Consider the following 27,438-nt stretch of genomic DNA (forward strand, 5'->3'; position numbering starts at 1 on the left):
ATTTGGGGTGCCTGATTGCTGTAGAATAACAATCCAAGTTAGTAGAGATGAGCAACACATGAGGGAGTGGGTACTTTAGAGTGCCATCTAGAAGAAGCATTGGTTTAGAAATATGGTGCTTTGACCGTGTGGTCATAGGATGCTGGGTGGTAGTTGTGACGGAGATAGGTGGGAGTGGGATAGTACAGGAAGTAGGTGGGTTATGACAGGATAGGTCTACAAAAGGGACATAAGAGCATCCATAGCAGTTTATGTAAACTCAACTTTTGGCCAAAGTAGATGGCAAAAACAATAAAACCCTCCTCCAACAGATTATGCAACCCAACGCCAGAATAGATGCATTGTCCATTTGTGAACAGTGTCACGCCTCATGTGGCATGACACTGTTCACAGATGTATATTATATTTTATTATTTTTTCCTACTTTTTCTCACTCTCTCGAAGCTTCTTGTTCTTTCTTTGCGTGCATTTTCTTGCTTGTTCTTCGGCATTCTCTCTCTCAGTCGGTCATGCTTGGAGGATGGGTATAGTGGTGACTGAGAAGAGGACCACCAACGTCGAATCGCTCGGCGTCAACGAAGCCTCGCTTCCCTAACCCAGCCCCACCGGCGGCGACAATAAAGGCCCAGCAAGCAAAGAAACCCATGGCCAACACCACCAACGCGGCACTTCGCTGCGCTCGCAAGCCCCTCCCACACAAGCTTGAGCAGAACCCGTGGGTCACCATGTTCATCTTCGCCAAGAACTTCATCCTCCTTGTGGTCCTCGTCGGCCTGATCCAAAAGCTGTTTCAGATTGGGATTTGGGAAGATGGGTGCAAGTTGCCAATTTTCTGGAAGTTTCTGAGTTGGGGCGTATGGGTTTGGGTTGTCGATCTTCCGGAAGTTTCTGGATTTGGGTTGTCGATCTTCTGGAGGTTTTTGGTGATCTGGTGCGGTGGTTATGGTTGCTGGTTCTCTGGTGTGGTGGTTATGGTTGCCGGTTGTCTAGTGCGATGGTGGTGTAATGGTGGTGCGGTGGTGATGCCGTGATGGTTGCCAGTTGTGTGTAGTCTGTGTGGTGTGTCAATGTGATAATTCTAATAATTCTGGTTGATTCCGGTTGGTTGATAATGGTGTGGTGAATTACCGTGGGTTGATTTTGATCTTGAAAGTGTAGGTCGTTTGGTTGATGAAATGCCTGTGAGATGATTTTGGGTTTGTGGAGAGGAGTGGTCATGAGGTTTTAACAAAAATAATAAAAAAAATTAAATTGATTATTTTAATAAAATAGATATAAATTTAGATAATCAATTGGAGGATAGTTTTGAAAGTGATTATGTAAACCAGCAAAAAGTAAGTTTTGGTTATATAGAATAGATTGAAATTTACATAAGCTGATGGGGATGGTCTAAGGGGAGGGAGAAGGATTGTCATTTGTAGAGGCTGAGATGTAGTCTGGGTTGGAACACGTAGGGGGGACTCGTGATGCAGTAGCTGGGACACTACTTCACGTGGGTGAGAGAATGTAGGTGACACAACTGGACAGATGTGGGAAAGAGGAAATAGTTTTGAAAGTGATTATGTAAACTAGCAAAAAGTAAGTTTTGGTTATGTAGAATAGATTGAAATTTACATAAGCTGATGGGGATGGTCTAAGGGGAGGGAGAAGGATTGTCATGTGTAGAGGCTGAGATGTAGTCTGGGTTGGAACACGTACGGGGGACTCGTGATGCAGTAGCTGGGACACTACTTCACGTGGGTGAGAGAAAGTAGGTGACACAACTGGACAGATGTGGGAAAGAGGAAAATGAATAGGAGATGTGGATGGCTTGGAAGCAAGAGATTTGGACGAGGCATGAGCCTTGTCAGCAAAAGGAAAAAGATCTTCTTGAAAGACGACATCACATGAAAAACAAATGCGCCCAGTAGGGATATGAAGGCATTTGTAACATTTGTGGCGTAAGCTATATCCCATGAAAACACATAGAGTGGAGCGAGGTTGTAATTTGTTGGAGTCGTAAGGTCAAAGAAGAGGCCAACAAGCACAGTCAAAATGCGTAACAATTTATAATTGGGTGGGGTTTTAAAAAGAACCTCAAAAGGAGATTAATTTTTAAGGAGAGTGAGGTGTGGAGACTCGAGAATGGCCAATGTGCTATATAGAGAGGCCCGACACGGAGTTGATGCGAACCACCATATTCTTTAGCCTTCAGATTGAGGTTGGCTAAATCAGAGGTGATGTGATGAGAGGCCCCAAAGTCAGGATACCAATGCTAGTCAGCAGTGGGCTGTGGAGAAGCTATTAGTGCTTGCATGCTGGGATGGGAATCCCTTTGAAGGTTGTTGTTGAAACGTTGGTAGTAGTCCAACGCAATGTGTCCAGATTTGTTGCAAACCTGACATACAGGGCGTGGAGGAGTTTCTCTTTTTCAAAGTGGCAAGGTGGGAATGGACTTGAATGAGATTTGAACAAACGTTCAAGAGTGAGCCAAACATCTCTGGACATTGTGCATCTGACAACGTGAGATAGGATAGATTCAGTTAAGCAGGAGGTGATTCACCAAGAATGAGTTGATCCTGGATAGTCCATGCTGTGAAGGCAGGATTGGGAGCAATGACAGTCCCAGTTTCAGACTGGGTGGTAACTGTTGGAGAAGGGCAGATTGACGTGCTATCAACAAAGCCAAATAGAGAGTGTCCCTTTAAGATAGGAACAACGGTAGTCTTCCATAAGCTATAGTTATCTCGTATGAGTTTGTGGGTAAGGGAAGTGTGGAGAGAAGTGGGACCAGTGGCAATGGTGGGGTTGTAGGGAGGTGCATTGAGAGCAGATGTGGAAGAAATAGGGGAGGTTGGTGGAGTTGAAGTGGCCATTGAAAAGGATCCTAAAAAAGGACGGTGGTGAGTGTAGCTCTAATACCACGTAAATGTTGTACAGTATGAAGAGCAACAGGAAAGTCTAATGAAGTATAGTGCTATTAGTAGCTTACAAATAACAAACACGTTATCTACAAAGTAATATAATATGCAAGAGTGTAGGCTTAATATCTGGAGCAAGGTTGAGCCCCACGTTTCCTACTAACAGCAGCCGTGGATGCTTGTGAAGTCAATGAGTCTCCTGACTTTCGTAGACTTGATGGCTCTTGTCTCTTTTAGGTTTTCCAGGAGGTGTAAGTGAGGACATCGTTGCCACTACTAATCGCAGGAGAGGACCACAAATGACTCGAACTGGTCCTGCACCAATGGGTCTATGACCCCAAAAGTGGCTAAGATTGACTTCCCACGTTCTGGTGGAAAAAAAGGAGGAGAGGCTGCCCTTAGCCGCTTACCACCTTGATGACAATGCCCAGCTATGGTACCAATTATTCATGGAAGGCCAGACAACAACGGTCATCTAGGAAGCCTGGAAGGAAGGCCTCCATGCCATGTACGGACCAACAATGTTTGAGGATTTCTTTGGTGATTTGTCTAAGCTCAAACAGAATGGGTCAATGAGGGACTACCAAGCACAATTTGAAAGGTTGTTAAGTCGTGTTGGGCGACTCTCCACAGAACACCAACTGGGGTGTTTCATCAGTGGGCTGAAGGACACCATTCAGCCAGAGGTGCAAGCAGGCCGCCCCACGAGCTGCCAAGCACAATTTGAAAGGCTGTTAAGTCGTGTTGGACGACTATCCACAGAACACCAACTGGGTTGTTTCATCAGTGGGCTGAAGGACACCATTCGGCCAGAGGTGCAAGCAGGCCACCCCACGAACCTTATCGCCGCAATAGGCTTGGCGCAGCTGTACGAAGCCAAACATCAAGCCGAACGACGCAATAATGCGCCAGAGACCAAAATACCCCTTAAATTGCCACCCATGTCATCGCCAACACTAACCTGACAAAAGAATCCCCAAATTCGGAAGCTCACTACAGAGGAATTGCGAGACAAGAGGGAAAGGGAATTGTGCTTCAATTGTGATGAGACATTCATACCTGGCCATAGATGTGCCAAATTGTTTTGGCTGGAACTGGAGGATGATGAAGGAAGAATCTCCATTGAGGAGGGCGGCAATGATGACCCTGAATTTCATGAAGGGGGGCAAGCTGCAATTTCTCTACATGCCATCACTGGAACCCGAGGGCCTCGCACGACGCGGTTGAAGGGAGAATTGGGGTGCTGCAAGATCGTGTTTCTCGTTGACAGTGGGAGCACGCACAATTTCATTAGCTCTGCCGCAGCCCGATGGGTGGGGCGTCGCACTGGCACCGACTGAGAAGATGAAGATGCTCGTGGCCAATGGGGAGACTCTTCTCAGTGGAGGGTTCTGTCGAGCAGTCACCATCTTTGGTGCTATTTGGTTGTAAACACTCAGAAATTATTTTGTGGGATTTCTCTAGCTTGGTGATGAGCTTCACATGGCATGGAGAGAGGGTCACTTTGCAGGGGATGTCAGCGCCTAAGGATTAGATGTTGGATGGGACCAAGGTTTAAGTTGCTATGTGGCTATTCCAGAGGGGCAGTGTTGCAGATTAAAGTCGTGCAGCTAGGGGAATGTGGGCCCGTGGATGAAAAGATAGAACCAATATTAAGTCCTTGTTGGATCAGTATGGGCTTTTATTTCAAGGACCCAAAGGCCTCTAGATGAGTTACACAAGGCCAAAGTTTTCTCCAGATTGGACCTGCGCTTGGGCTACCACCAGATCATAGTTAATCCACCAGACATTGAGAAGACGACAATTCGGACAGCCACAGGCATTACAAATTCTTAGTTATGTTGTTCAGCCTAACAAACACGCCATCTACTTTTTAGGCCTTAATGAATGATATCTTTCATAAGGTACTCCGAAAACTTCTTCTGGTTTTCTTTGATGACATTTTTTTATTTATAGCATAAATTGGGCAAACACTTACAACACATGGCTCATGTTTTCAACATTTTGCTAACCCATTAGTTGTTTGTAAGAAGGCACAAATGCCAATTTGGCAAGGCGGAGGTAAGTTATTTGGGCCACATCGATCATCTCCCCTCGTGGGGTAGTAATGGATCCCGAAAAAATTGAATCAATTATGGAATGGCCCAAGCCCACTACCCTCAAGAAACTGAGAGGGTTTTTAGGTCTCACAGGATACTATTGAAAATTCATTCGGGGCTATGGAGCAATTACTAAACCTTTGATAGAATTACTTAAAAAGAATGCCTTTGGGTAGTCAACTCAAGCTGAAAAATATTTTACCGAGTTGAAGCTGACTATGACTCAAGCTACAGTCCTGGCTCTACCTGATTTTTCCAAACCCTTTGTAGTATAATGTGATGCCTTGGAGTCTGGCATTGAGGTAGTATTATTGCAAGAAAGTAGGCCCATAGCTTATTTTAGCAAAGCTATCAAGGGTGAGAGTTAGGCCTTTCTACCTATGAGAAAGAAATAATGGCCCTGGTTGTGGCTTTCAAAAGGTAGAGTTTTATTTATTGGGCTCAAGGTTCCATTCTGATAAAAAAAAGCCTGAAGTTCCTACTGGATCAAACTATATCAATCACCGCTCAGCAAAGATGGTGGTTGAAGCTATTGGGGTATAAGTATGAAATTGAGTACAAGTGAGGAAAAGAAAATTCAGCTACAAATGCTTTGTCCAGAGTAGAAGGACCAAAAACCCTGATGGCTATCTCTCCTCTAGTGCCTCACTGGCTAGAACCCATCCAAGGTGAAATACGAACTAATTCAGACCTACAAGCTCTGGTTTCAAGAATACAAGAAGGCGAGGCGGAAGGTCCATGGGAATTCAAGGAGGGTCTAATCTTCTTTAAAGAATGGGTAGTATCTGTCTAGCACTTCTCATCTCATCCAGCCTATTATTATTGAAGTGCATAAAGTACACATGAAGGTTGTTTTTTTAAAACCATTCATAGGCTTAAAAGCAGTTTTTTACTGGCCCAAAATGAAGGAGAGGGTCAATGATGAGGAATAAATTGGACCTTTAGTTTATTTAAAGTATTAGTTTTATTTTTATTTAATTTAATTGATGTGTAATCCAATAATGGGCTTGGCCCTCAGTCATATTAGGGTTAAGGTTTAATCTATGAGTCTATTTAAGCATAGTGTTCACTTGCAATAGGCAGTTGATGATGAATGAAAAATTGAGCTTACGCCGCTATCGTCTTCTCCCTACTTTCCCTCTCTCTTGGCTTTCTTCTTCCTTCCTCTTCCGAGCTTCTTCTCCTCTATTTCTCTGTCTTCTTCCTCTTAAATTCTTGTTTTATTTATTCTATTAATCTGTCCTACATCAGTCAAGGCTTTTACTAGGCAGTGCAACATGTGTCAAAGGCATAAAATTGAAACCACCATACCTTCGAGGCTCTTAAAGCCACTACCCAACCCCACAAAAGTTTGGGCTAAGGTCTTTATGGATTTCGTGGATGCCTTACCCAAGTCCCATGGGAAATCTACAATTTTGGTGGTCATTGGTCGATTGACAAAATATGGCCACTTCATTCCCATAAGTCACCCTTATACTGCTTCCCAAGTTCCACGGGTCTATTTTGACAACATCTTCAAACTACATGGAATGTTAAGAGTCCATTGTGTGTGACCGGGACCCAACATTTACAAAGCCATTATTGGACAGAGTTGTTTTCCCTTCATGGAACTAAATTCAATTTTAGTTCCACTTATCACCCACAAACATATGGGCAGATGGAAGTCTTCAATTGCACGGTGGAAATATACTTAAGAGGCCTAACTAGTTCCAAGACTAAGGAATGGGTTAAATGGCTATCATGGGTAGAGTATTGCTATAACACTAGTACCCATTTTCTCTCATAACCTCACTCCTTTTGCACTCATGTATGGTAGATCTCCCCCCACCTTGTTATCTAATGTTAAGGGCATCGCTCAAGTGGAAGTAGTTGAGAAGACCTTGGTGAATGTGATCAATTGCTTCAGAAGGCTAGGGATCGGTTACTTAAGTCTCGACATCGTAAATGACACAAATTTACAACAAGCACCATAAGGAGAAGCAATTTTGCATAGGAGACTCGGGTTATTTGAAGTTGCAACCATACCGACAATCTTCTGTCGAATTGCGAAGCAATGCCAAATTGGCAGCTAAATATAGTCCATTCAAGATTTTGAAAACAATTGAGCCCGTGGCTTATCTGCTCGACTTGCCTAAGGAGTCTAAGTTGCATCCGGTTTTTCATATTTCAGTCCTTAAGCAATACATGGGAACCGGAGAACCTATACCAACCCAGCTTCTGAAAGTTCCCAATTCGTTTGTCCAGCCGCAAGCTGTGTTGGAACAACGTACGAATACGTAAGGGGCTGGCCGAAGTACTAGTGCATTGGGTGGGTTATTCTCTAGCGGATGCCTATTGGGAGAAAAAGCTTGATTTCCTTTCTCATTATAATACAAATTTTTTTCACTTTTTCATATAATTTTTTTTTTTTTTACTTTATATCACATCAATCACTTTTTACTTTTACTCAACAAAAAATTCATCCCATAAGAGGAGGGGAAGGGAGGGGGGTTATTAAACGGGCCCTAGGACGTTTTTAAGGGGGGAGAAATGTTACGATCCTCACTCAATTACTCTTTAAGTCTTGCTCTTTGCCTACCTTTCTGAATACTGAGAGTATGTGCATTAACTATGGTTGAGTCAGCTATGTAGTAAATTAACCCTTAAGGTATTTCCATATTAGGAGAGTCCTAGTCATGTAATAAATTGTGAGAGATTCCCATATAAGGAGCTTCACATATCCTAGTCCAAGTCAGGGTGGGATTACAATTCCTAACCCTAATTTTGAGTCGATTGTAACCTTTATTTAAGGAGCAGTACTACAATAAAATAGGTAGAGAATAATTTGATAAATATCAATGTTTACGTTGTGAGGTCTTGAGGTTCCTCTGAAACCTCTAAACTTGAGTCATAGGGAAGCCCTGCAGGACTCATCTTGCCAACTTTCCTATCCATGGCCTTGTTACACGGTCTATTTCTCAGGCTTGTAACACAAAACAAAGCTACCTACCACCACCTAACTTCAATGATTCAATGAGCAAATCGTCATGATTATAGATTCCTGAAGTGATACTCTGTTTTTGCGTATATATAGCACACCGTATTTAACAACCAAATCATTGAGTAGGGTTATTTGTCTATACCTCTTTCATTTTTATGTATAAACTCTTCATGGTAAACTGGCCGGATAGATTTGTACTATATAAACATCATTAGCTTATAACTGAATGCTTCATCTGTATCTCTATTTCTAGGATCTGTGCGAATGCCAGCAGCTCTTTGTGGTGTTGTTGGTTTGAAACCAACTTTTGGACGCATACCTCATTCTGGGTGAATATTGATTTTACTCTACTAATCTCTTTGTTATATATAAGACCATTTTGAGAATAAATGTTTTTTTTTTTTTTTAGTGTTCTTCCTTTGAATTGGACGGTGGGAATGGTTGGGATCTTAGCAGGCACCATCGAGGATGCATTTATTGTGTCGGTGTTCTTCTTTTGACTATTTATGTCTCTGTTGATTCCATTTCTCTTCGGTGGTACGTATTTATAGCTTTTACCATTTTAATGTTTACAGTTATGCAGCTATGAATGGACGACTTCCATCAGATCAACCCACCAGTGGTGTACAGGTTATCTTTTTTGTTTTGATCATTCAAGCATGCATGCATGCATAAATTAATTAATGCTTTCTTTCTAAACCCAATATGCATTGAGCTTACAGTACTTCTCAGATCCTTAGGACAATGCATGCATGGTATGAATGAATTGTTTCATAAACCAATCTGATTTTTGGACCTTTTTCTTTTGGATAAACTTCCAGCCCAAACTGTATTTTCCACTGTTCCATTCAACTAAACCTATCTCTGATGTCAAATTAGCCAAGTATGCAGAGGTTAGTAACCTGTTATGATGAAACTGTATTTTAATAAAAATGATAATTCATAATTATTTTTATTAATTATATAAGATGATCATTGTCTTATGATATTCTTAATCTTATATTCAATTAAACCACTAATTGGGAGAATTAGTGGTTTGATGATTGCAGGGATGATATCAGAATATGTTGTTCTAAAGCTCTAAACAAACTTCAGGAGCACTATGGTTGGAAGGTGTCATTAATTGAATTGATGTTTTCTTATATCTGTTTTATTTACATCTTGGTAGCGAGATAATTAATGCCTTGTTATATTATTATGCAATAGATTGTAGAGGTGACTATACCGGATATAGAAGTGATGCGATTGGCACATTATTCAACAATTGGATCTGAGTGTAGCGCTTCCCTTAGTTCTCATCTAGAAAAGCTGTATGTTCTTTTCCACTAGTATTGCATGCAATTTCTTCACTGTGAGAAATCAAAATGCTGACACTAGAAACACATTGCAGGAATCCAGCAGAATTAGGATGGGATACAAGGGTAGCACTTAGCGTGTACAGTTCTTTCAGCAGCAAGGAGTACATAAAGGCACAAAAAATTAGGTAATGCTTTTTACCTTGTTTTATTCATTTTTATGTAGATAAGTTGGAAAACATAAAGTAGACTAGACCAAAAAAGAAATATACTAGCTACAATTAGTGGAAGATAGAATTCCATAAAAGCATTTTATCAAAAACCCATTTTAGCATAATTTTAAACACATATTATGTTTTGAAAACAACTTTCAGGTTAAACTATTTAAGTGGCCACAAATACATATAGCCTAAATTGATAAAACCTTGGTTTTCTAATTTGGTGCAATAAAGAATATCAACATTGAAACCTTGGAAGTGATTACGCCATTCAATCAACGTGAGCCCACTCTACAATCACAAATGCTATCACCCTTATGACATGGATTTCCAACCAATATGACCCTATGTATCCTAAAAATAGCACTAGATCGTAAATGTGATCAAACTTTAAGGTACTAATAGTAACTTCCTAACTTCTATAAATAACATGAGGCACTACTACTATGCTTTGAATTACATTTGCAATAGAAAATTCTATAAATGTTTTCTTTTTAAAATAATTGAAGTGAACTATAACTGTAAAAACAATACCAGAGCACTAAAACATCATAGTTTATTCACATAAAGTCCCATATTTACATCAATTATCTAATCTACAACCATAATTAAATATGATAAACTGTCAATTTCTACATCTAGTACTGTTTAATCTTAACTAAACATCAAATCCCCATATCTTTGAATAATTTTTCTATCAATCACTTTGGTATTGAATAATTTCTACCTCAATGTGCTCACACTCTATAAAACAATGTTTTATAGGTAGAAATATAAGTGCACGACTCAGTAAGTAAGAATTAGCCTTAACATAATATATCACAACAAGAAACATTATAATCACAAACGGAAAGCATCGTTTAGCATAAAATATCATGATAATCATCTATCGCATAACATAAATATAATTCTAGTTGTGCAGATTATATTAGTTTCCTTACTTAAAACTTCATACCTTTAACATATTAATAAATTGGAGTGATTTTCTCATGATCGAGCCTCAAGCCGTCATCATGGAAAATCAACCACACCATGACCGAACAACAGATTGTCGCAATGGTGATCATTCTCATGACTGAACAACAAACCATCATCATGAGTGATTCTCCTATATATGACCGTATACTAGACCATCGTTATGGGGAATCATAGAAAATTTTATTCATCCACTAAGATTTAACTATTAATGATAGAAGTTTACTTATGAAACATATTTAATATGACATGTACTTACATGGAATAACATACAAAAAAAAAAAAAAAAAACACTTAATATGATAAGGATATTCACTTACTTGTCTTGCTTAAGTTCATGCTTGCACGCTTAACCTTGTAGCACGTATCAATCTCTACAAACTTTCCTCTTTATATTTCTCCAAGCTTCTCTCTCTTTCTCTCGCTACGAATACTTATAAAAACCTCTCTCTAGGTGCTAGAAGACAAGAGAATGAGAAGTATGAAATTTCACATTCAAAGGGTTGCTATTTATAGAAATTTCACAAGCTTGTGAATCCCTTACTTTGCCATAAAGGAAGCTTCGCTATTAAGGAAACTTTGACATGTGGTATGGCATAGGGGCTGACACATGGCATGATGTAGTTTTACGCTTGTAGCACTAAATTGAACATAACTTTCGCTACGAGTATCATAATCGTGCATAAGTCTATAATCCAGAAAACTCTTTTCAGAGCACACATCGTAGTCACCTAGCTATGCTTGGCGCGAGTCATTTTTGGGGCCCAAATTTCACCGTTTTCTCCTCTTGAATTTCGTTAAGTCTCTACTTGCTATCACATGTTGTCAGAACATCCCAAGTTCTGCTTGATGTATATATATATCACTCCAATTTCCATTTTCCTTTAGATTTTAGTTATTCTAGGTATTTCATCCTTGCCTCCTAATAAAAATTTGATCTTCAAAATTTTTACGAACTACTACTTACATTGAACCTCTAGTCTAGTGACTTAGTTTTAGTAGGTACGATTTTTCTTGTATGAATGAAGAAAAGAGGGTGTATGATCCTTGAGTTAAACAATACTTAGTACGACATAAAGGGAACAAAACCTGTTTCCATATCAAGATCAACTTTTGCCTCCCTTGTGCAACCGATTTATGGTCGTTCCTCTTTGGTGCAGATGAATCTCTAGTGGTAGCCACAATGCAGTTCCTATAAATGTGGCCTGCCTTGCCCCATTGGGTAGCATGGTTTAGTTCCTCTCCTACACAACTCCCAATGATGTCTACGGCATTTTGGACACAATGGTGCCTACTAGAGAGTAGGGCGCTCATGCCTCTGCTATTGCCCCAAGCTACTACCATAAACTATCCTCTTTACGGGCCCTTTATCGCTCTCAATTTGTGTGTTCTAACCCGAAATCAACCACACAATACCACTAATTGTCACAAGATAAATTTATTGAAACATAAAGCATATAGACATCACAACCACAAAAGCTATAAAACAAACACACATCAACAACACAATACTTGCATCTCACATCCATATGACAAAACCTTTTGTGTACAATTACATTAGGACTTCCATCTGACAAAGCTTACTGTCTACAATTTTGTTAGGACTTGTATCTGACATTCACCTGACGAAACCTATTGTGTGCCGTTTCGTCAAGACTTGCATTTGACGTCTATCTAACGGTTAAGCACTAGAAGCCCTTCATAGCTTCAAATAATGGATGTCAGAACATCCATCTGATGACTAGCACAGTAACCTCAAAAACACATTTTCACACAAAACACTTGGGTGATAAAAGAGATTTACAAACAAAGTTTTAAACACCGAATGGGGCCAATTTTTTAAGACCTAATGATTAGGTATGGGATTCAAAATGAGATTAAATGTGAATCTCTTAATAATTTATAGGTTCATCTTGTAAGCCTTCTCCCACTTTCAAATATACCTTCCAGTCGAAAGTACCTTTACCATAGGATTTTAGAGCTTATTCTTTTCTGGTTATGCCTAGGTTCAATAAACCAATGGCTTGTGAAAGAAGTTCACCGAGAATGAATACAAAAGAGTTGGAAGGATTTTCCTGCTAGGGTGGAAATCTAGGAGGACAAAGAGAAACGAAAATAATAATGAATGACATGTGAAATATCGCCCCAACTCTATTAATAGAATGCAATGCAACTCTTCACCAAGAGTTATATTGTTTATCTTTCCATAATCTCCATGGAAGTTATCACCTTCCATGGAGATGATTTGGTGTAGGAATCACCACATTTGTTATGGTGTGATCATCCCATACATCATCATCTCCCACTTAATGACGCTATAATAGTTGATAAACTGAGTTGAGCATGATTACCTTGGTACCATTAACTCTTTCATGCCAACTCTCATATGTGATTCTCACAGATCATCGTCAGATTGTGACTGGCTTATATGTGTGACCACTTTGTCACTGCCTTATATGACTGCACCCTTTACCATATGCTCTCCCACCAAGCACATAGAGGTGACTTCATTTCGCTATATATAAAGCGAATGGCGTCCATTCTCGATGGTTAGGAACACAGTCCACACCCATACCACAATTGACGACTTCAGTCGTACCCAAATACATGGGTTTGACTTCCTCCAAACCTTTGGTCAAGTACTTTCTCTAAAGCCATTATTCATGATGTTTTCATTTATTCACCTTAATAGTGTCTTTTACACTCGCAGAGCATATATACCTAGTCTCAGCATAATGCCTTTTAGCAGACTTTACATTTATGTGAGCTATATTACTCATACCTCGTCATTATTATTTGCCTTTAACTGACCAATTATGTTCCTTATTAGGCAGAAGTTCATAGAATCATTAATTCAGGTGTCCTCAGATCCTCTTAACTATGTGCTAACCCATGTAGCTATCACCTAGGTGTTTCTTAATTCCAATGTCGATTCATGCCCTCTAAATTTATCCATAGGCATCCCTTAGTCAAAGCTCGACTACAACTTCAAACTCAACTTCAATTTCACCCCTCTCCACTATAACTTGAATATAATGATAATTTAAAGTAATGCGTTTGCTTACTTTCTATATAACAGACAGAGGGATTGTTGTCACAAAACACATTGATTGGTCTGCTAGGTATACCTAAATTTAAACTATCAACAAAACGTTTAATCCAAACCGCATTACTTACCGGTGTGTTGGATGATACATACACAGCTTCCATTATGGATTTAGCAACACAATTATGCTTTTTGCTTAACCAAGAGATAGCTAGCCGTTCCATCGAACAGGAACACATAACCGTTAGTTAATTTTCTGTCATCTAAATCTCTTACAAAATCTGCATTTGCATATCTTGCAATTTCTAGATCATATAATCCAAAATATAAACCCATGTTTTTCGTGCCTTGTAAATATTTAAATATTTGCTTTATTGCTTGCCAATATGTCTTCCTTGGATTGGATTGATATTAGTTCACCAATCCTACCGCATGAAAAATAGCAGGCCTTGTGCTTGTCATGGCATACATAAGACTACCCACAGCTTGGGCATAGGGGACTGTTTCCATTTCTTTAATCTCTGTCTCATCCTTATGAAACCTTTTTTGCTTAAGTGTTGACCCCTTGAGACACGTGTACTTAAAGGTTTACATTTATCAATCAAAAGCCTCTAAAGCGCCTTTTCCAGTATTTCTTAATCCAATAATAATTTTGAATTTCTATCTCTAGAAATTCTTATTCCCAGGACATAGGTAGTAGCACGCATATCTTTCATTTGAAACTTAGATGCCAAGCATGATTTCTAGTGTAGCTTGATGGAACTTCAAATGCCATTGTCTCGATGATTGCTTGATTACTTATAGAGATCTTTTAAACTTGTAGACATTCTCTTCATGTCCTTTCACTTCAAATCCTTTTCGTTATGTCATATAGACATCCTCTTTTAATTCATCGTTTGAATGTCGTTTTAACATCCAACTCATGTAATTCCAAATCCATTTTGGCTACCACGGACACGATTATTCTTATCGAGACGAGCTTTGCCACAGGTGAATATGTATCAACAAAGTCTACATCTGGTTGTTGAGTAAGCCATTTAGCCATCAACCTAGCTTTGTACATATCAAGGCTTCCACCTGCTTTGAATTTCTTTCTTAGTACCCATTTTCATCCAATGGCTTTTCTTTGACGCGATAAATCTGTGAGGTCCCAAACATCATTTTTCTTGATTGAGTCAAACTCCTCATTCATAGCTTCAAGCAATTTTTCAGCATCATTACTGTTCAAAGCTTCCTTAAAATTCGCTAGATCATCTTGTCAATTTATGTCGTGTACTTTTAGAACATAATGAGTACTAAGTATACTTGATGGTCGCTTTTGTTTTTTACTCCCACTATTTCCAACAGTTGTATCCATGTGCGATTAATCATCAGACTTTCTTTTACTCCCCACTATGTTGAACATCTATCTCTTGCTCATCTTCTAATGGAGTATCTACTGGTGCTTGGCACTCACGATCTTCATCTTGTAAAAGTTTGATCTTCTCTATATGAGTAATTTTGTTGGTATTCTCTAGAAATATAGCATCCTTACTTTCTATCAACCTCTCTCAGAATGGTAGAATCAGTAGCCACTACTATTCTCTATGTATCCTATAAACCTGCATTCCCATGTTTTACTTCCCAACTTATCTCTTAGGGGCTTTAGGATAAGTACATGTGCCTTATATCACCATACCTTGAAATTTTTAATATTTGGTTGTAGGCCTAGCCAGTATTCATAGGATGTAAGTATTTTAGATTTTTTTTTCTTAACTTTGTTAAGAATGTATGTTGTCGTGGATAAAAGTCTCCCTAAAAATGAATGGGTAAAGCAGCATATGCCATCATAGATCTTGTCATATCCATCAGCATTTTGTTCCTTTATCTGCAATGCCATTTTGCTCAGGCTTTTAAGGCATTTTTTAGAAAAGCCTTATTCCACTTTCATTGTAGAAATAATCCATGGCTTCATACTCACCTCTCCTATCATTATTCAAGCTCTTTATGGACCTTCCCAAATGATTTTCTACCTCCAATTTGTATTCCTTGAATTTCTCAATAGCTTCACACTCATGTTTGAGAAGGCAGATATGTCATTAAAGGTAATAAAGTATTCTATTCATGTATGTGTCTTAGTTCTTAATGGTCCACATATATCAGAGTGGATTACTTCTAGCAAATCTGATGATTTCCAATGTTTTGAAAAGATTTACTAGTCATTTTTCCCTTATTACATAATTAACTTGTATTAAAATCTTCATAATTAACTTGTAGTAGTAATATGCTCCTTCTCCTTCTAATCATTTTATCTTTATTTATGTAACCCAATCTCAGATGCCATAAATAAGAACTATTTTCACCTACTGCCACATTCAAATAATCAGAAATAGAAACTTGATTATCAACTTTTAGTAAGTATATATTGTCCACCTTTACACCCTTTACTTATACATTTTCCTTCCTAATATAGACCTTTCCATACTTGAATTTAATCTCGTATCCCTTCTTATCTAATACAAGCATACTTTAGATTTATACAGATACTAGGCACATACAATATATCATTTAAAATAATGACTGACCCATTGATAGAAATCTTGCATTTTCCTTTTCCTAACACATCACTGTAAGTGTTGTTGCCAATGTATACTTTGTGCTCCCCAACTGTCTTTTCTTTAAAATCTACAAAAATTCATCGGCCTCTTGCTATGTGTCTTGTCAATGCTGAATCCATCTATCAAGAATTTGTTGATGGTTCCGCCATAGTTATTTCAATGACTGCCATTGCAATTTCCTTATGTCTTGTTGTCCTTGTTCCTTGGACAATTTTGCCTTGAAGTGCCACTTCTTTCTGCACCTCAAGCATGCTCCTTCAACTTTCTTTCCACCTTTTGGCTTCCCTTCCCATCTTCTCTTAAACTTCTATGCTTTGCCTTTAAATGTGAGCACATGCGAGGTCTGAGTCATCATCAAATTACTAGTTGTCCCTCCTTCTTTGCTTCATCATCTCTTATCCTAACACAAGCATAGGGAAAGATATCATGGAAATTTCTTTGTCACTATGTGTCAAACAAGTTACCACATGTTCCCATGACAAAAGGAAGACTATTAAGTATGATCATCACTTGCATTTTGTCTAATATTGGGTGACCAACATTTGCAACTTCCTTCACAATTAGTTCCATCCAGTTTACATGGTCACCTGCATAGTCTTTCTCACCTATACGAGCACTGTTATATTTGTCTAACAACAGGGGATAATTTGTTCTTTTTTACTTATCACAATGAGTGATTAATCACCATTTAAAACTTAGTTAGCTATTTGTCAAACTCCAAACCCCATTACTGAAAATGCATTTATACCTAAATAAAATAAGCAGCTAATAATAATAAGAAAAATCACTCGAGACCAAGCTATGTCAACCTAGCCTGATAATTGTTTAGGGAAGCCCTATACTATGCTAAATTTGGATCTAGCAAACTCACCCATTCACCTCTTCTCGACAGAGTATAGTGGATGCCCAATGGTCATGGGTCCCTCAGCGTCTGCTCAATGGTACTAATAATCCTCAATGGATGCGGACACTTCAGGCATCTGTCATTGGAGATCTTAGACAACCCAAATCAGGAACAATGAATACCACCTCCTTGTGTTGCCTTGGCAACAACCAAAAATGAGGAATATACCTTTGATGCTTGTCCCTGTGGCCTTGGTCGAAAGACTTTCCCCTTTCCCAAACCTTCTTGTGATTTTTCTTCTGAAAATTTATGTCTGGAAATGTTGTATTGATCTTCCCCTTTGAATGATTTTTAAAATGGCTTTTGAGTGTTTCTAATCGGGGCTGAAAAACAAGCCACAAGTGCACCATACTGGTCCAATACAAGGGGCGGCAGCGGCTTAGCATGCTACATGGCTTTCACGCATGGCTTGACTGGGCGACATGACTTAGTTACTGTGTCAGGTCACGAGTCTTGGTCAATTAACGAGTCAAAATTTTACCCGCCAACGATTGACTGAGCTTGGGCTCAAGCTTTAAGGATGGACTTTCCTATCGTGTGTTTCCTCTTTTGGCCGTCATTTCTTGCAACCTCCAACATCTGCGAAACAATATCACTTCAAATTGGTTGCAAAACGATGTTGTTTCTAGCTGGGGCTAAAAGCGCCTACACTAGGCGCGAAACAATGTCATTTTCGTTTAATGGAATGACACTGGTTTTGACTGGGACAAAAGGCTCGTTTATAATGCAATGTGAAAGGACATCATTCCCACTTAGTGGAAAGTTGTCGTTTTTGTCGACATTGGGAATGTGTTTTGATTGGCTTCTACTAGTCCAAACGATGCTATTTTGATTAGCTGAGTCTTTTTCTTCCTCTTGCACTTAGAATGATGAACTAGTGCCCTTGTTTTTGATATAACCCACAAATTTTGACTCCTCTCCCTCTTCCAAGCTTCCCAAAACCTACTATTTTTTTGGGGATGACTCCCCAACACTCTCAAAACCCGGAGGAGTTTTTTCTTCGGATTTGGTGAGAGAGATGGGTTTGGAAAAAAGCTTTGTTTTAGATATTGAGGAAAGTATTTTTTTTTTTCCAAGAACCTTCTTCTAATTGGTACCTTCTCCTTAGTATCTCCACGTTCTCGGTGTATCTTAGTCCACCCACGGTAACAGTTAAAGGCTTCTCTTCCAGTTTGATTGTCGATTGATGAAGATTGTAAAAAGCCACTGATGATGCCAAACTCAACACTTATTTGTTGATGGCCTTGTATACTTCCTCCAAGATTATTTCTAAATCTTTTAGTTTTTCTTTGTCTTCCTTAACCTATTGCTCTGATACTATTAAAAGAAATTAAGAGAAAATGAATACAAAGGAGTTGGAAGGATTTTCACGTTTGGGTGGAAATTGAGGGGGAACAAATACAAAACGACAATGGTCAAAATGAATAATATTTTATATTGGTTTCACCCCATCTTTATTTATAGAATGCAATGCAATTCTTCACCAAGAGTTGCATTGTTTCTCTTTTCATAACCTCCATGGAAGTTATCACCTTCTATGGAGATGATTTGGTGTGGGGATGACCACAATTGTTACAATGTTATCATCCCTTACATCACCATCTCTCAATATCACATTTTCATCTCACGTAAGTATTCTTAGGCTTTTTTTTTTTTTTTAAGGATCCTATCTAAGTATTCTTTGTTAGATTTTCAATGGACGACATTTTATTATAATGGAAACAGACATTCAAAATTGAGAAAATAGTTTAAAAATTATCACAATTATTCAAAAGCCTCTAACATATAATGTATGCAATAAAGAGATGTATGTAATTAACATGGGCATTTAAATAGATAGCCTGCATATAAGCTTAAAAGTTCTGTAAGTTTTATTACGGTGAAAGACCTAGATGCATCATTACAAAATCTCTTTTGAGTAGAGAACACAACTTATTACAAGGTATTCTCCTAAAACTAATCACACAGCTAATTAACATATCTCACACAAGTCTTAAAAAAAGTAATGCATCATCTTTAGGCAAAATATACCAATGTACCCCATTAATCGCTTCATGCCATCTTTTCAAATTGTAACATGCAATAACCTCCCTTGGCTAGGCAATAGTAGGTAATAGTTTAAAAGATGCAATTACATCCTTAAAATCTTTAAATGATAAAATAGATATATATTCATGAGTATGTCACTTTGGTGACAATCACTTCAATTCTAAATAATTTTCTCTAAGTAAGGAACTAGAGATAGCTTTTATGCCCATAAAAAACCAATCAATCACAACATTGATATATGCATGCCCTAATTAAAAAGAACCCCACATGCAATTGAAATAAATGTTAAATATAAAATATAGTACATGCGTGGTCACATAAACTTTTAACTCTATTGGCTGGATGAGGGCTAGAAACTAGTCAAAATTGATCGATCTTAAATTTTAATGTAACGAAAAAAAACCCATTTTTTGCAGTTTTTTATTATTATTATTATTATTATTTGGGGTAATTACCTTTTCCCCTCATGAACTACCAAAAAATGCGCGATGCCCCCATGAACTACCAACTCGACCAAAATAGAGCATCCAACTACCAACTTTACACATTTTGCCCCCTTCCGTCAGTCAGACCCGTTAACATGGACGGAATATTTCAATTTTGGACGTTAATTTTGATTAAAAGACAAAAATGCCCTCAATTGATAAAAAAAAAATGCTGTTTTATTTTCATTTTCTTCCTATTTTCCTCCCATGAACTACCACCATTTTCCAACATGCCCCCATGTAAAACGGCACGTGACGGTCACATGACCCGTTGACTGACGGAAGGGGGGAAAATGGTTGTCTTTGGTTCTTGAATGCTCTATTTTGGTCGAGTTGGTAGTTCATAGGGGCATCGCGCATTTTTTGGTAGTTCATGGGGGGAAAAGGAAATTACCCCTTATTATTTCTTTTATCTTTATCAATAACAAAAAGTTTTAACACTAGCACAAAGGCTTTGATACCAATGGTTAGACTTATAATAAAACATGCTAAAAACTAGAATAGTATTATGAATCATGAAATTTCAACAGACGTGTAGGAATTATCAATTTGATGTAATTGATGTACACATGTTGTTTAAATGATACAAATAACAATTTTTAGGAGCTAGATTTTTTTTCCTTGCTCCTTTGATACAAACTTTCACCATTGAAAACCATCTTGTAAGGGGAGGGGGCCCAAGGGTTTATATATACACATGGCTAAAATTACACATAACCCATGTAACTTGGAATCATAACATACCATTATGCTCTGCAGCCATTGTTCATGGCGGCTCACACTATTGACACTGACACAATGGTAGTCATTTCTCTTTTTTCCAGGTTCACTCACATATCAGTATTCAATGACTTAACATTATGTCCATACCTATTAAGACATTTTAATCCTACCTTGAGGTCGTCTGATTGGTGACTCAACCATAAAGCCGTAACCCATTCGATCCCATAATCGACGAGCTGCATCCAATCATATACTCAATGTGGTGGCTGACTCTGGTGTCGAATGATACAAACCTTAGGTAGAACTTGCCATTGAAAACTGGCTTGCTAGGAAAGGGTGCTTAAGAGCTTATATACACATGGTTAAGATTGCAAATAATCAATGTAAGACATTTGGGATCGTAACATACTACCACACTTTGCAGCCAATGTAATGATACAAACCATGGGTAGAACTCACCCATCAAAATTGGCTTGCAAGGGAAGGATGCACAAGAGCATATATACACAGGGTTAAGATTGTACTTAATTAACTCATGTGAGACACTTGGGATTGTAATATAATACCAAGCTTCGCATCCAACGTTCACAGATGCCCACTTTATTGACACTAACCCGATTGTAGCCCTTTATCTTTTTGGTAGCTCCACTAAATTATCAGAATTCAATGACTTAACACTATACATAGTACCAAGACATTTTTAATCTAGCCTATAAGTTACCCCCTTCGAGACTTGACCACAAAGCCAAAACCCATTCCCATACTCAACGAGTTGCGTCCATTCCCATACTTGATGTGGTAGTTGGCTCTGATGCCAAATGATACAAACATTGGGTAAACACACCCATGAAAACAAATTTAAAATGAATTGTGTCTTGATCATATACTTTACGTGGTGACTAGCTCTGATATCAAATGATACAAACCTTAGATAGAACTCACATTTGAAAACCGGCTTCCAAGGGTAGGGTGCCTAAGAGCTTACATACACATGGTTAATATTGCAATTAACTCATGTACGACACTTGGGATCATACCATACTGCCACGCCTCACAGCTAACAAAAATGATACAAAACTTTTGTGTAACTCACCATTGAAAATCGGCTTGTATTGGGATGGTTACCAAGAGCTTATATACACATGGTTAAGATTTTACTTAACCCATGTGGGAAACTTGGGATTGTAACATACCACTATGCTCTGCAACCGACATTCACAACAAAACACTCTATCAACAATGACCCGATTGTAGCCTTTCTTTTTGGTGGCTTTACTCACCTATCAGTATTCAATGACTTAATACTATGCCCATACATAGTACCAAGACATTTCAATCCATCCTATAGGTCGCCCCCTTCAAGACTCGACCACAAAGCCGCAAAACATTCATCCCATATTCGATAAGCTACATCCGATCCCGTACTCGATGTGATGGTTGAAGCTGATACTAAATGATACAAAACTTGGGTATAACTCATCCTTGAAAACCGACTTGCAAGGGAATAGCACCAAGAGCTTATATGCATATGGTTAAGATTGTATTTAACCCATGTGGGACATTTGGGATCGTAACATCCTCTTCTTAGTTATGAGTACTTCTATTTAGTATACTCATGTACAATTGCCATATAACCAAATGACGTGACAATAAAATTCAATCATTAGATCAGCATTAGTTTTTTTTTTTTTTTCAAGGTCTGATGTTTACTGCCACATCATTCAGTTGTATGATAGTTGTATAGGAATCTACTAAATAGTATTACTTCTTAGGTATTACGTACACAATATGGTAATACAGTTTTATATATTATGGAGAGAAAGGAGGTTTTAGCCTTTATATAGGAAATCCTTACATAGTCTTTCCCATCACAGATTCTAATTTGGGTTACCGACCTACCTATAGTTTACAAATACCAATATACTTAGCAGCACTCAATATTGACTTATCTTATTATAAATAAATATAGGCTACATGTCCACCATTTCAAAAAGCAGAAAAAATGTATCGATCTAAGCAAAGTACTTTGACACATATTATTAGCTCATTATCTGCACTTTGTGGGTATCCACATCAGCATTTTAATTTTTATTTATAATGTCATTCCTAGCTTGTTTAAATATCCACAGGAATCGCCAGATGCAGTTTCATATGAATATATTTGCTCAGGCAGATGTCATTGTTTCACCAACAACAGGGTATTCTTTGTTTCTTTAGTTTGATCCCATTTACTTTCCTTTAGTAGTATCTAATGTTTAGTCTCTATGATCTGTGTGACAGCGTAACTGCATACCCAATAAAAGATGATGCTCTAGAGACCGGTGAACTCGACTATATAAATGGAGGTCTTAAATCTTTATTAATTTAGTTTCCCAAATTAATTTGGTTTCAGCATTTCCTCCAAACTAATTTAGAAAAAGTTCTTACAACCCCATCTATATAAAATTGTCATGTGAGACTGGTGTGTTTGTTTTGAATATTATTTTGAATAATATTCTACTTTTTTTCAAAAATAAATCATATTTTATTCAACTTTTTAAATTTGTTTCAAATTTTATCTCACAAAGTCAAACCTCGTAATTCACGCAGTGAATTCGAATAATATTCGGATTCAACACCCAAACGGACCATAGTAAGTGAGAAGCATGTGTGTTTTTTTTTTTTTTTTTTCTTTAATTGAATTTTTTCTAATTCTTTTAATGCTCTTAAAAAAGTATGTGCTTCTTACATGCTTAAACGACATATGACAATTTTATAGACTTAGTTGAAGGAAGTTCTTCTAATCGTTTCGTTGGTTTTGGATAGAAGCATTTTCAGCACTCCATACTTGTTTAACTTAATTACAAAAGATGATACATGAAGTGGAATTGACAAGTTTGCCATTATTTCAGCTGCACTAGTTCGGTTTTCAATAGCAGGAAATTTTTTAGGATTGCCTGCTGTTACTGTTCCGGTCTGATCTTATCATCCTTCTATTTTTATTATTATTTTTTTTTTTGTAATTTTATTTTATTTTATGTTGTCCTTTATTGCTTTATAGGATGAAGGAAACTTGAGTAGTTCATTGCTAACCTAAATTGAATTGATAGGTGGGATATGACAAACTTGGTTTGCCGATTGGCCTTCAGTTTATGGGTCGGCCATGGTCCGAACCAACATTAATTCACATAGCATCGGCAATGCAGGTAGATTACCAAACTTTTGTTGTGAGCTTGTTTCTAGTTTCTTTCTCTCTACTTTTCTTTGAGAAATTTGAATAACTCATCAATTGTTTAAAATATTCACATGAGGTTCTATGATGTATTTTGTTTCCACTTTCCTTGGCAGACTTTCGTATATATAGGCATGATAATAACGATAAATTTAATCATTTAATTAATATTTTAATAATAAATTATCTTATCATGACAACTGAGGTGTAGAAACGTTTTCATTGTAGGCCCTCTGCAAGTCAGGCTACAGAAAGCCAGAGGTTTTCTATAATCTTCTTAATAAGGATTAGTTGCACGACGAACATCCATTGAATTACAAATGGTGATGGTCATACAAATTTGCAGGTTTTCTCTACTGGATATTTTTGTTTTTTGTTAAATCCATTGATAAATGGGAAACAATTTAAATGGAAGATAACCATGTATGTGTGGAGCATTATTCGAAACATTGACAACTCACAAGTGTATAAGGGCATTAGGGTACTTGTAATTTCTCCATTATATTACTATAGAAATTTGGAATTTGAAAAACATCTTTTTCCTCCTCAATTTCTTAAACCTTAAGCCAAATTCATCTGTTTTAATTGCATCTATATATCAAGTGATGCAAGCAACAAAACTTCCCAAGATTATTAGATAGAGAATTTGTCCACTAACTAACAAAAGATATTGTATGATTATGATGATACAGAGATCAACAACAAGTAACCAGAGAGCTCTTTCCGAGTAGAAGAGACCACAATTGTTTGACCAAATTTCTCTATGAGGATTTATTGATTGATTGATAGTCCTTAAATAAGCCAAGCTATTGCAACTCTAATACAACTCTATTCTCCACCCAACTAATACATCCAAATTAAGAGTCCTAAATGATAGTCTTCATTCATTAGTAGACTCGTTCACAACTTCTAACATTTGCATCTCCCCCTTCCCAAACCAAACTTGTCCTCAAGGTTGAAACTAGGAAAAAAAAATTTGCACATTTTTTAATCTTTCCCTTTTTGCTCATTCTTGGTCTCCACCTCCCACGGGGACTCTTCAACTGCACTGCCTCCTTCATTCAAAAACACTTGATGTAACGCCCCAGATTTTAAGATAAAAAAATATAACGTCTTAAAATAGAATTTATGATCTAAATAATAATATAAAAGAATTTAAATTTACGATCTAAATAATAATATAAAAGAATTTAAGTATATTTATAAAAGTTAAATATTCAATAAATTGTGAGGCACGTGTATAAATTCTAAAATGATTAAATAAATTTATCGGACCTTAAAACTATAAATCGAAGTAGAAAATAAATAATAGATTTAGAGATAGGCACTCTATCGCCAAAACAGACGCTTGATCGCATAAGCGCTTGATCGCCCAGAAATGACGATTGATCACCATAGTTTTGCAGATTGCAGATGCAGCAAACGCCAGTCTCTGTTTTTCTTGGGAAAAAAAATATCTTATCTCCAACTCTCTCACCCGTTGGATATGTTCAAAATGGTGTAATCTAGGCCGTCCAATTCACTATATATTGAGAGGTGCAGCCCCTTTATTCACACTCATCTCTTCCTTCTTCTTCTCTTCTTCTTCCTCCTTTCTTCTCTTATTTTCTGCTTCTCTCATGGCAGAAAACTATTATCTCTTCTTTCCCTGTTGTTTCTTTATCAATCCAGCAGCTCAAAAACAGAAAAGATAGAAACCCAACTTCTCTCTTCTCTCACCCTCTTTGTTTTCGATTGCATCAAGAAGGAGTCTCACTTTTTGTCTCTCAACTCTTCACCTTTCTCTTTGTTCTGATCTTTGCTGCACCCTTCCTTTGAAAACAGGAACTGCAGCAAGGTAAAGAACCCATTGTCTCCCTCTTCTCTCCTCTCTATGTGTTCGGTCAAAGGGAGGGAATAGAAAAGAAAAGAAAAATTATGGAAAAGGTAACTCTTTCTCTGTAAGCTCTGCCTCCCTTTGTTCAGTTTATTTTATTGTAAAAGTAAACTCTCTTAGGCCACCCTCTCCATCTCTCTCGGTAGAATAGAAAACAAAACAGTAAAGGACCCTCTCCAACTCTATGACTCTCTCTTGGCCCAGGTGCAGAAAAGGGAAAAGGAAAAAGATAAAAGAAAAGAAAAGAAATAAAAGGAAGGATCCTCTCTGTTTCCTTCTCTTGGCTCAGCATAGGGAAGAGAAGAAATTCTCTCTCACTCGGCCAGTCCTTGTTAGTGCAGTGAGGTCCCTTTTAAAATATCTCACTTTGTGATATTTTTGGTAAGCTTTGATTTATACTTTTATAACTTTATTATAAGTTAATAAGTATTCTAATGTTTTAATGTGGTGTTTTAAACAGGATTTCTAAAGTCGCGTATTTGATTTATAAAACTCGTTGTTATAATGCCCAAGTTAAAATGAGTATTTTATAATAGCGCAGTTACATTGCCCAAAATATTTTAAAGTATTTTTAGCATTAGTGATACTAATGTCGCTATTCTACAGATTTTTTTTTTTTTTTTTAGAAAAAAAAAAAAAAAAAAAAAAAAAGAAGAAGATAAAATAAGAATTATTCATATTTGTGTCGTTGTGCCGTCCATCTATTTTAAAAATGCTATACTCATTATTTATATTAATGAAGTAACCATGTCTAATTTATAAATAACTATTATAGCAGTTATGATATCCGCTTTATTTGATAACAAAAACTATATATATATATATATATATATATATATATATATATATATATATATATATATATATATATATATATATATATATATAACTATTGTAATTTTATATTGTATGTAAAATATACACATAGCTATTATGATGTCTATTTTACTTAAAGGATATTTTGGGTATTAATTAATAAATGCCAAATGTAAAAGTGTTAAAATGTCTCTTAGCAATTTGTACTAATACATTAATACAAGAACAAAATTATATTGCAATGTGTGGAAACCTTTTTGGAAGAAAAGAACTGTAAGTATAAAATATTTACCGAGGATGATACTGATTTCTTTAATATCATGTTTATGGGTTTATTTAATTATATGTTATTTATGCTTTATTTAATTATATGCATATTTGGTTGGAACTTTGCATATTTTACTATCATGAATCATGAGCCTGCTAATAAATTGGCATTGCATATTTTACTGCTATGAGATATGAACCTGTCAATAAGAAAGACCGAAGGTTTAAGTACCAAGGCACTAATCAATCATGTAGACCGAGAGTTGACGTCCCAAGGCACTAATCAATCTGTCATTACATCATATTGTTGCATGGTGCATTGTTAAATAAATCTGTATTTCATTAGATTATTGAACGCAGTTGACTCACTTAATTACAGTATGGGATTGTGGTGATAACCACAATCACATACATGTTTATGCAGGACAGGAGAGAAAGGTCAGGACTAATAGGATCTTTATGTTGAACCTATTATTTATGAATAAGGCTTTTAAGTATTTCTTTAAATATGTAATATTCTATATGTGGGTTTGTGCCACATGTGGCAAATATGTTAATGTTTTGTGTGCCTTTATTATGTGAAAACATCAAATTATATTGTTTATATATTGAGGTAATTCAATCAGCTTTGATGTGTTATTGGTTCTTAAGTTGTATACAAATATATTCCGCTGTCAAATCTCAACTCTGATGATGTTGTGATGTCACGTGAAAATCGAAAATTTTCACTACGCTTTTTTTGTAAAAGTGGGGTGCCACACTTGCAAACGTTGCATCGATGTCCAGGGATGAACCTTTCGTTGCAATTAAAACGGAACCCCTTCTCTTGTCGCTTCTCTATCTCATCCCAAGTCAATTGTTTAAATTAAGTGACTGGGCTAGGTTGCATGTTTGGGGGTTATTTCGCGGACATATCTTAATTCCCCTGCAGACTGGTGGTTCAATTCTATGTGGTAGCTCCGCTGGGCTCGGGTCAAATAATCATTCTGCATACGCG

General features: G+C 37.2%; 1 protein-coding gene and 1 long non-coding RNA gene across 12 annotated transcripts in view; one reads left to right on the forward strand and one right to left on the reverse strand.

Annotated features, from left to right (window-relative positions):
• Positions 1-27,080, forward strand: part of LOC133857868 (fatty acid amide hydrolase-like) — a 49,650-nt gene extending 22,570 nt beyond the window's left edge. The window contains exons 9-21 of one of the 11 annotated variants that reach the window (XR_009898388.1): positions 8,233-8,308; positions 8,389-8,460; positions 8,555-8,609; positions 8,801-8,872; positions 9,012-9,092; positions 9,186-9,289; positions 9,370-9,462; positions 22,401-22,469; positions 22,552-22,616; positions 23,163-23,224; positions 23,361-23,456; positions 23,711-23,828; positions 26,821-27,080. Coding sequence is in view for 6 of the 11 variants with exons in the window: in XM_062293229.1 (XP_062149213.1) it covers positions 8,233-8,308; positions 8,389-8,460; positions 8,555-8,609; positions 8,801-8,872; positions 9,012-9,092; positions 9,186-9,289; positions 9,370-9,462; positions 22,401-22,469; positions 22,552-22,616; positions 23,163-23,224; positions 23,361-23,456; positions 26,821-26,907 (932 nt within the window). In the remaining 5 variants the exon portion in view is untranslated. Of the gene's footprint in view, positions 1-8,232; positions 8,309-8,388; positions 8,461-8,554; positions 8,610-8,800; positions 8,873-9,011; positions 9,093-9,185; positions 9,290-9,369; positions 9,463-22,400; positions 22,470-22,551; positions 22,617-23,162; positions 23,225-23,360; positions 23,457-23,710; positions 24,033-26,820 lie in introns of those variants that run through there. The other 10 variants (XR_009898390.1, XR_009898389.1, XM_062293232.1 and 7 more) reach the window with 10 other exon arrangements.
• LOC133857944 (uncharacterized) lies at positions 2,922-4,448 on the reverse strand. The gene is made up of 2 exons (XR_009898400.1): positions 3,960-4,448; positions 2,922-3,861 (listed from the first exon to the last, which is right to left on the reverse strand). It is a non-coding gene; the product is annotated as an uncharacterized LOC133857944 (long non-coding RNA).
• Positions 27,081-27,438: the final 358 nt, after the last annotated feature.

This window comes from Alnus glutinosa, chromosome 14, assembly GCF_958979055.1.
Source record: "Alnus glutinosa chromosome 14, dhAlnGlut1.1, whole genome shotgun sequence".
NCBI classification, from domain to species: Eukaryota; Viridiplantae; Streptophyta; class Magnoliopsida; order Fagales; family Betulaceae; genus Alnus; species Alnus glutinosa.